The following is an 11,194-nucleotide window of genomic DNA, read 5'->3' as shown; positions in this document are numbered from 1 at the left end:
TAAATCTTATGCCTTTTGAACACCAAGGCAGATACATTATGTCCTTAATAAACCTTGCTCATATCATCTCAACTGTTATACAAATATCTTAACTTTTACCTCCAGAATTATCCCAAGTTTACCTTACACCGAGTTTTAGGAGGTATGCAAGCACAGACAAGACTGCTCAGCCAGGGGAAAGGAAAAAGTTTCATGGCAAGAGAACTACCCATTACAAATTGTATGATCCTTCAAGAGCGGTAGACTTCAGGTTAACTAACGTAGCAGAACTATTAACAACTGACAATCATGTTCATTCAGTAAATGCAATTTTGCAAAAACACCTGATATATTGTAAATAAATTCCAAAATTTGCTTGCAAGTATTGATCAACTTTATTTGAGATAAAACATCAATGGCTCGACAATCATTTTGAAAATGTTTTTCACCAGACAACTCTTCCCCTTCAATGCTTCAGTAAATTGAAATGCAGAATGTGCATCAAATCCTCACACGAGGGTACCTAACAAAGCTGCTGCATGGTTGAAATCAATACAGTGCAGAAGAGATAACAGTAAGGGAGATACAAGGTGCGCACTGAAGCTGTTTGTCCCCATTATCCTACATGACCAGAATACATTTCATAAGAAAACAATAAAGACGTGTGAAACTACTGATCCATTCCTTATCACATTATTGATACATTTAGAAACACAATTCTCTTTTCGAAGCTAATGTTAACAGGACCCTTATTCTTCAGAACTATGATTGACTGATTTAACAACATACCTGTTACAAAACCATACATTTGAACATTTCTCTATTGAAAAAGAAAATTAGATTTGGAATCCTTGTGCGTTCTGCTGATAATGTTTGTATTCACTCGTTTAGGAAAAATGGTTGAGAGTTAATAAATCCATATCAACACTTGGAAGTCTTGCAAAGATGCATCTAATAGCCAGCAGACCACATGGACAAAAAATAAGGGCTGGTCTTAGGGATATTAGCTCCACAGCAACAAAACCCTATCAATTTCAAATGTTCATGGGAGAAAAATACAATGAATAATTAATGGAGCCAGCCAGAATTATCTGCTTGCAGCTCAACGAAAGAATACTCTTAACAAATATTGCCTCTGCAGGTGATCAGGTTGCAGTTAAACGCCCTTTCTGATGTTTAGCCTTCAGATAACTCTGCATTACAGGGAAATAGTCAAAATGGGAACTTCAAACATTGAGAAATATTTCCAAAGTAAAGACATGCATATGGGGTACTCACATTTAAAGTAGACCAGCATCTATCAGATATCTCCGTGTAAGAGTTTCATCTACCAATTTGAACGTTTTCTTTACAAGCTTCTGATCTAGTGCTGTGGTCCTATAGATTTTGAAGACTCTATCCACACGATCAGGAGGTGTATTTTGGAAGTAGAGCTCCTCAAACTTCTTCTTTACAAATCTGGGGATGAAAACAACATGGTAGGCATAAATAAACTCAAGAGTTGAGTGTTTGGTTATATACTAAATTTTAATTTAATTAATAATTATGTTCTAAAGTAATTAATGCTATGCAAAAAGGTCTTGTCAATTACTCGACAGGTAAAAGGAAATTCACAAAGTTTATTATGATGGACTCTGCATTTGTGTTAGTGCAGATATCTCAATGCAAAACAGTTTACATGTGCCTGTTCCTTTCTCAAGACATGAGATACTAGGGAAAGAAACTGTCTTATCATACTGTGCTTACTCATATGCATGTTCAATCCCTTGCTTCCCAGTCGTCAGGGGCTTGTAATCTTTGAACCATTCACAAACATTTAGAGGTACCTGAACATTAAAATAATATTGACAAAAATCAAACATTTGAGAACATGGAATTCAAAAAAACAAATTATCGTCAGTTAGAGAAAAAGGATTGATATCTGTGATTGAGATAAATGACATACATGTACCATATACTAGGGAAAAATGGATTGAAAAGCAGAATTGAAATAGAATAAATTTGTTCAAGCATCCATGAGATCACTAAATATTGAGAACCCCTGACGCTGTGATGATGATGCTGAGTTTTGTAATCCACTAAAATGAATCGGTAATTAATTAAAAATTATTCGAATAAATTAAATATTAAGGACAACTTTATTTTAATAGACTTAATCTATATTACTGGTTCGAATCTGTATGCGGTAGATGGATACATGATTTTCTTTTTGCGGGGGAGTGCCGGGGGGGGGGGGGGGGGGGGGGTGTGTGTGGAGAGGAGTGGATGCAATTGGGTGTGTGTCATAAAAGAAGTTTGCAGAACTAAATCATTTGATAGTATAATACTTCATCATTGATCAATGTCAAATGCGAAAGGTAAATATAAATGCCAATTGATAGTTCACAAATATTCAAATAAGCCATATTATATATGTCTATATTCACAATTCCAATGAAAATCACATTACAAAGTATAAATACCAACAACTTGACTTACTACTGCAACTATAAATACAAAAGTAGGTTCACAATTCCATTGAAAGAGTAGGTAGTCTTGTCTGCAGCAGAAAGCTCATATGCATTGAAATAGTTCTGTTTTCAGTACAGATCTCGTCAAATGTTCAATCACCGTAATGTGGAGAAAGCTTCAAGAAATATTTACAAACTCTTGTTGGACTCTGTTGATGTTTGGTAGCTTCAGTTGGATAAACCTATGAGACTAAACTATTGAAGTGTGTGTATTCATATAACTATAATTCAAATTGTTATTATATTAATGAATAGACATGTCCCATAAAGGGACATGTTTCTTCTTGGTTTATTCTCAATAAAATTACAAGAGATCGCTGCCTTTGGAAAACACATACTGAACAGGCAGTGATATTACATTTTCAGCGATCCTCATAAATCAACATAATAACAGAGCAGGTGACAAGCTTGGAAGAATAATTCTGATAATCAGATTCACGTGATCACTTGCATCCATCTGCACTTAAAATATAGGGGGGAATAGTAGGGCCGACGAGTGGTAAGGTTAGGCCCAGATTGGGCTCCATCGGTTAGGAGGTGGTGCAATGGTAAAATATTGAAATTGGTGGGCTTCACATTAAGGGTTGTGCTTCTGTGTTTTTGCATCAGTCAATAAGAGCTGGGAGCTTGCTTTAACCATACACAACCCTAGTGATCAATTTCCTTTCACCGCTATGCCAGCAAGGATGAGGCAACAAAACAGATGATAGTACTCAAGATATTTTCTTGTGCAACTTGTGGGCTTCAATTCTGAAAACACTGCTGTAATCAAGTTCATGTCTGAATTTTGGTTTCTCTTGTTTAAATCAACATAGTCTAATTTTGGTTGTAGCTGAACTTGTTTGATGGAGCTATTCTCAGAAGTGTCTTCTCAAAAAGGCGAAGTTGTTTGTGGTCCCACTATGCATGCGATGGATACAGAGTGAAAATTCCATACTGTATCAGAGGATTTGCATCCGACATTAAAACACAGTCAACATTATTCCATATGAGAGACAACATCAACAATATCGTAGAGACGTGAAAGTGAGAATTATCATGAAAAGCATTTCCACTTATTAGACTGGAAAAATGCACAGGTGATTCATTCACAAGAAATAAGTGGAGAATAACAAGTTGGAAAGAAGCAGGAGTTTCGAAGACGCAGGAGAAACATATCATACTCTACCCAGTCCATTGGTCTCTGACCCACCCATTTGTTCCTCTCTCCGCCAACCCATGCCCAGGAGAGAAAGAGATAAAGGCAGTCCAGCATGCATGGGGCTTTCTATTCTTCCTATCGACACAGAATTCATTGTGGAACACATCACCACCAATGTGGAATAAGGGGCAGTACCCCCAGCCAAGGTGACAGGAGTATCCCTGAAATAAAAGACACAAGAATATACATTTCATCTGCAGAAGAGCTTGCCTCATCAAGATTTTATTCTAACAGATACTGTCAGAATGGTCAGAGACAGACTTCTACCTTCAAGATTGATTGACAGCCGACAACTCAGTTCGCAGAACGAGGCACTTACATTCTTCTATTCTAATGTTTATTAAGGAAGCCATATGGTCATGTGGGGCATTATTCGAGGAGTATAATGTTTGAACAAATTGTTAAATGAATGTGTTTCTATTGTTTGAATTTTTTAGGGCTAAATAAATAATGATTTGAAAGGGAGCAAATACGAAACATGCATCCTATGTTGATACCGCCATCACCACTTTTGGCATAGCAAATTGAGTAATATATAAAAGATAGCATGCGGTCAAACAAAGCATTGATCGAAACCTTACACATTTTGTTGGGTTCATAGTTAAAGTGATGTTGGAGGTAAGTAAATGTTTGTTCCTTTCACTATTGGACCTTTAGAAGAATATATTATTTAAGGGAATGTGTCACATTAGATTTTTATGTGGCATTAATAAGAAAATAGTATGTTGAGAATATTGATTAAAGTATATATATGTTCAAAGTATATATTTGAATTAGATATTTATCTATCTTATATTGAAATGATCTTTATCCTTGACTATTATATTTGTTTCTCTCTTATTTTTTCAATATGTACTATAAGAGCTATTTGCAGGATGTTCTTGCAGAAATAGGAATAGGAAAAGGAAGAGAAAGATTGATATCAGATTCAGAGGAAGCCTGACACTCCATCAAAGGCAATAATGGATGAGGAGTTCAAGAGATTTGATATTCAAAGGAAGTCTAAAAATCCATGTCTGTGGCTACATGATTTTAATGGGCCTACCCATTGTGTACATCATGAGGAAGTGACGACTTCTAAATGATTATCACTTATATTTGTAGGAGTTATTGGAAGGTGATGATCTGTCAATAACTTAATCTTCTATCGTGATTGTAATATTCTCGTGTTGCTTGGTTCCTATGGAAGTACCTTCAGTTTATGAGATCAACAAGGAGAGCTAACGTACACAAAAGGAAGTTGGAGGCCACATGGAAGGAAATAAGAGGGCGCACAGTAAGAAAGAGAATACTTATAGGAACAAAGAAAGAAAGCATAGTGATTTCCAATGTTATATGCCATATAAGATAATACTAGAACACCAATTGCACAAGATGTATGCCAAACAAGGATAGATGTTGAACATTGATATACGCCAATTATATTTGCACATAAATATATACAAATGGAAAACCCAAATCAAAGTAATACAGATAATTGGAATAGGGTGAGAGTTTAATCCCACCGAAACTAAAGTGGCCAAGTAGGGAAGGTCTTCCACTTCTGAAATGGCAGACAATACACTTTTCCAACAAGGATTCGTGGTACAAAGAACTAATCCAAAATGGAATACATAGGAAGGAGAGATAGAAGCTAGAGGGGCAGCAAGGGCCCTTCCTTCAATATATTTCGACAGATTCAACCACACCAGTTTATGAACCATCTATAAGTAGGTAGGACAAAGGGTTCTGAACCCCTACTATTCTAAAGGCAAGGTGGCGTTGGGTTAGATGGCTTGATTGATTGGCACATAGAAAAGAGAGAGAATCTATTTGTTCAAACTAATCAATCGTTCGTACAGAACACGTGGGTGGGCCCCTACAATTCTATGGTGCAACAAGGGATATTACTGGCTATGGTCCAGTGCTTGATAAATAGTAGTGGCTAACTTCTCAGTGGAGCTGCAAAAGCCTTAAGGCGTTGGACCTATTCTATTGTCAATGGGCAAGTGGATAGATGAAAGGGTACAAAAAAGGAAGGAATGAAGTAACGTAAACCTATGTTGGCATAGGTCAAGCATACTGCAAGGTAAGAGGACTAGTAATGAGACACCAAAACAACTCAACCTCACGGACATAAATACCTTGTCGGGGGAGAAATTAATTGCCGACAGAAGACATGACAAACTCCTACAAAAACAACAAAAATAAAAACGGGTCCAAGATACATTAAATCAATCGGTACATAAACAAAGTTCTAATTTATTATTATATTTATATCAGGGACATTATAGTCCTCCCATCCCTGAATTTGCTTGCCCTCAAGCAAAGACAGTGTTGGATACTTGAGAACTTGTTCACCTTCCCATGTGGCGTCATTGAGCGACAAGTGTTTCCAACTTATCAAATATTCCTTGGTGGTGTGATCAGCAGTTTACTCTCCCGTACGTCGAGGATTTCAACGGGCTCCAACATCAACTTCCCTTCATCATTCAAAGGTGGCAAGTTGGTGGATACAGGGATGTTCTACTTCGCGGCCTTCTTCAAGCAAGATACATGGAAAACATTGTGGATCCAACTTCCTTCGGATAGCTCAAGCTCACACGCTACTTCACCAATGCGTTGAGTTATGCAATATATATCGTAGAATTGTGACCTTTGTTTTCCTTTGCCACTGACTTTCAAAGATGATTGCCTGTGTGGTTGAACACGAAGATATACCAGATCGCCTACCTCAAAGCTTCTCTCATTTTGATATCTGTTTGCATACATCTTTGGTTGATTATGTGCATGTTGGAGGTTCTCCTTCAAGACACTCAAAATGTCTTGTTCTTGTTGCAGCAAATCTTTTACCTTTAGTGCACAACTAACACTCAAAACCATATCTACAAATGAGGGGGGTTCATATCCATAGAGTGCCTTGAAGGGTGCCATCTCGATGGACATATGGTAGGTGGTATTATAACAGTACTCCCTGAGATGTAACCATTTAACCCACACCCTTTGTTGTGCCAAAACATAGTTCCAAAGGTATCCCTCCACCTACTTGTTCATAATTTCCATTTGTCTGTCTGTTTGGGGATGATAACTGGTACTTAATGACAATTTCGTTAATGCCAACAGAAATTGTTGTCCAGAAGGTGTTGAGAAAACAATGGTCCCTGTCACTTAAAATGTTTCACGGCAATTTGTACAAGCAAAAGATTTCCTTGAAGAATAAATGCAATCCTTTCCATTTACCTTCGGAAGTCCTATCATAAAATCCATTGAGATGCTATCCCATTTTTGTTCAAGTATCAGCAAGGGTTACAACAAGGCTGCCGGTGAGGTGTGTTCAAATTTGTTTTGTTGGCATGTTGCACATTCTTGCACATACTGCAGGACATCAGTCTTAAAACCCTTCTAAGAAAATCTTTCTCTGATCTGCATGTAGATTTTGAGGAATCCCAGGCGTCCAGCTAAGGGTGAAGAGTGCATTTCCTTCAAAACTTTATGTTTCATTGTGAATTCAAGTAGCAAATATATTTTGTCATTGTAGTAGATGTCATCGACTACCTTGTATCGGTCATCTTGAATGTTGCCATCCATCAGTTTGCATGCAAAGTTGTTCTTCGAGTACTCCACTAATAAATACGACTTCCAATTGGCTGAAATTTGAGATAATGAACAGATGGTGAGTTTTTTTGACAAAGCATTTGCTATGACATTATTCTTTCCCTTCACATATTCAATGACAAAATCAAAAGCCTGAATCAATCTTAACTATTTTGTTGCCTCTCGTTCAGATCTCGTTGCTCAAAAAATATCTCAAGCTATTATAATCAATACAGATGACGAACTTGGTGCCCACCAGATATTGCTAAGACTTGGTCAAGGTGTGCCTAATGGCCAATATCTCTTTATCATAGATGGAATACAAGCACTCACCTTGTGTAAGTTTCTAACTCTCATAGGCTATAGGGTGCCTTTCTTGCATCAATATAGCGCCAATGCCCTCTCTAGAGGCATCACACTCCAAAATGAAAGGCTGGGTGAAGTCTAATAAAGCAAGAAACGAGCAAGTTCTCATTGCTTCTTTTAATTCATCAAAAGTGTGTTGTGCCTTTTCATTCCACTGGAAAGAGCCCTTCTTAGTCAAATCTATTTATGGAGCACTGAATTGAGGAAAACATTTTAGAAACCTCATGTAGTAACTGCACAACCCAAAGAAGCCTCACAACTCTAAGAGTGATTTTGGCAGAGGTCAATCAAGGATAGCTTGAATCTTCTCCTAGTGGACCTATACTCCATATTTACTAACATGTCCCAAGTATAGTATCTCTGTCGTCCTGAATTTGCACTTGGATTATTTGGCGAATAATGATTGTGCTTACATGATTCTAAGGACTTCATCTAGAAGCTTTAGATGTTCTTCCCATGTTTTATTGTAAATAAGAATGTCATCAAAAAATACCAGCAAGAACTTACGCAATTGTTTGTTGAAGATCTGATTCATGCAAGACTGAAATGTGACTAGTGCATTTGTTAATCCAAATGGCATGACTAGGAACTGATAATGCCCATAGTGACAATGGAAAGCCGTCTTTCCACGTCTTCCTCCTGCATGAGGATCTAATGGTATCCGGAGCAGAGATCTATTTTAGAAAAGTAAACATCACCATGCAACTCATCCAACAATTCATCGATCTTGGGAAAAAGGTGTCTATTTTTTATTGTCTTCTTGTTTAACACATGGTAGTTCACACAAATGCATATTTCCCATCCTTCTTTTTCACCAACACCACTAATGATGTGAAAGGGCTAGAGTTGGGATGGATCCATCTCTTGGGTTTGGTACCAGCTTCCAATTCGATGGTATGCTCAAATCCATGATAGCGAGGTATGTCATGAGGAATGTCTACAAAAACTTTATTGTGTACTCAAAATGGCTTGCAACTCATCATCCTGATGGTATGCCCGTTGTCCTTTTATTGGCTCTGCCAAAACAAAGCAATGTGCGACCCACACAATGTCGTCATGCCTGAAAATAGCCTCCATACTTTCTACAAAAACTTCCTTCAGTCCCTCATTGGCCATCCCTCTAAGAACAACCTTGTTTCCATTGACAACAAAAGTGAAGTCCATCCATTTGAAGCTGTGTGTATTCGTCCAATAACTCCATCCACTGATTCCCAGAATGACTTCCATATCATCCACGTCTACTATAAACAAATCCTCAATTGGAGAACAAGGCGCATGTGGGGTAAGAGTGTTCCTTCAACAACCTTGACTTGGAGTTTTGCATGTACCTTTATAGGTAGATCTCTTTGTTTCATCAATGATGAGTTTATAAAGTTTAGAGTAGCTCCACTATCCAACATCACAATGATCCTCTTCGCTAAAGAATTCTCCGTACCTAGAATATCGTATATCTCAAGCCCTAACCAAGGCAATGGTTCCTCCAGGTCGTACCAATGCTGCGATCTTTTCCATATGGTTTAAGATGACCACCTTGGTGTCCTCCTGTGGGTGACCATGTTTGCGAGTAAATCTTCCCGATCATCTTCATCATCATATATGACTTTGATGTAGTGTATTTTTCCTTTACCGAGGCATCTGTGCCTAGGTTCCCACGACTCCTTACAGGTAAAACATAATTTCTTCCTTCAAAGTTCCTATCTGCTAGCTTCGTCCAACGAAGGCTTCTTCGACAAAGATTTGTTGTCTTTGTCCCTTGGAACTAATGGTAGTTTGGAGTGGGAGTCACCTCAAGAGTAAGATGACAATGATGATGACATATTCGAGCCTTTTTGATAGCCTTTGAGAGGGTGGCAAGATTGAAACTCTTTACCCAACCCCTCAGCGGTTCTGTCAGTCTATCCATGAATAGTAATATTCGTCTTCTTTAGGAAATGTCTATAACTAGAACGTAGAGTTTTTGATATTTTCTGATGTAATGGTCAACCAATCCCATTTGTGTTAACTACGCTAGTTCTTTAAAATTAAGTTCCATATCTTTGCCATCAAACCGATCTATCAACATTTCTGCCATGATACCACCATTCATGCCCCACTCCCTCCAAGTGGAGTGTTGCAAATTTAATTACTTCCTCTTCTGGCATCGAGTTGGGCTAGAAGTACATGTCGACCTTCATTACTCATGCCTGAGTGGATATTGATCTAGATCCATCAAATGGCAACAAATTCACTTTACTCAACTTCCTTTTGAGATCATTAAATTATCCTCGGTTTCCACCCCCAGAGTATCGCATTCTCAATTCCACATTATCTTTGTAGAATATATCCCCTTCCAGCTTTGTATTATTCCAGTCTTCTTTCAATTGTTCTTGAACTTCCTCTAAGGTTGGTACCCAACCTCCCTACAACACCTTCGTTCGTGAAGGGAAAGTTGGCATGGAGGGTTCAGAGTATGTCCAAAGTTGGCCTTTCCCGAAACCGAAGCGTCATTGTGACCATTTTGTTCGCCAGAAATTTTATTTTTGGTCAATTTCCGCAAAGTTTCTTCCATAAGTCATTGAGTGTTATTGATCTATCCCTAATTCCTTGAAAACTCTCACAATAATGCCATGACTTCAGCAAGAGTGGGTTCTTGTGAATCTATCATTCTATCAATTAAGTGAGATCTCCTTCATTTTAGCTATAAACTTTCATTCACTGTCCACAGGCTAGCACGATCAATCGCTCTAATACCACTGCAATATTCTTGGGTCGCTTGGTGCCTATGGTAGTGCCTTCAATTTATGAGACCAACAAGCAAAGACATCATATATGGAAAGGAGCCAAAGGTCGCATGGTAGGAAAGAGAACACTTAAAAGAATAAAGGAACGTAGAGTGAATTCCAACATTTTATGGCAAATAAAATATTATTAGAACACCAATAGCACAAGACATATTCCAAACAAGAATAGATGTGGAACATAGAAATTAGCCAATTATATTTGCTAACTGCTCTAGGTGTGCCAGATCTGAAGTAAAGTAATACAGAGAATCACAATAGGGTGATTGTTTATTCCCACCTAAACCGACGTAGCCAAGTAGGGAAGGTCTTCCACTTCCAAAATGACGAACGATACATAACTCCAACAAGAATTCACAACAAAGAAACCACCCAAATCGCATACCAAAACAACTCAACCTCATGGACATTAATACCCCATCAAGGAAGAAACTAAGTGCTGACAGAAGACATGGCAAACTCCTACAAAAGCAACAAAAATAAAAATGGGTCCAAGCTATGCTAAATCAATCGGTCCATGAACACAATTTTAATTTATTATTCATTTTATGAAGGGGACATTACAGTGATCGACATCTTATGATGTCTAAGAAGATTATGATAGATTACATCTTGCATGGTGGATTAAGTTCCTTAAACATACTATAAATGTTCATATGGTAAGCATTATTGAGAATGCATATGCACATACCTTTTGAACATTCTGACTACTTGGTGAATGTTATGTAAATTGATGTTCAAGAGGTCATTACTCAAAGTACTTGGTGAATATCGTGCGACTTGATGTT

General features: G+C 37.8%; 1 protein-coding gene across 1 annotated transcript in view; it reads right to left on the bottom strand.

The window, feature by feature from the left end:
* Window positions 1–642: 642 nt before the first annotated feature.
* The window catches only part of LOC149575429 (guanine nucleotide-binding protein alpha-2 subunit-like), a 152,462-nt gene continuing 141,910 nt past the window's right edge, over window positions 643–11,194 (bottom strand). The window contains exons 13-15 of the mRNA XM_089815171.1: window positions 1,726–1,805; window positions 1,258–1,437; window positions 643–1,172 (exon numbers count right to left, since the gene is read on the bottom strand). Coding sequence (XP_089671297.1) covers window positions 1,260–1,437; window positions 1,726–1,805 — 258 coding nt within the window. The 3' untranslated portion in view covers window positions 643–1,172; window positions 1,258–1,259. The remainder of the gene's footprint in view (window positions 1,173–1,257; window positions 1,438–1,725; window positions 1,806–11,194) is intronic.

This window comes from Cupressus sempervirens, chromosome 2 (assembly GCF_028749045.1).
Source record: "Cupressus sempervirens isolate cs-2001-9-10 chromosome 2, ASM2874904v1, whole genome shotgun sequence".
NCBI classification, from domain to species: domain Eukaryota; kingdom Viridiplantae; phylum Streptophyta; class Pinopsida; order Cupressales; family Cupressaceae; genus Cupressus; species Cupressus sempervirens.
The sequence above is the reverse complement of the archived record's forward strand: the minus strand, read 5'-3'. Positions and strand labels throughout refer to the sequence as shown.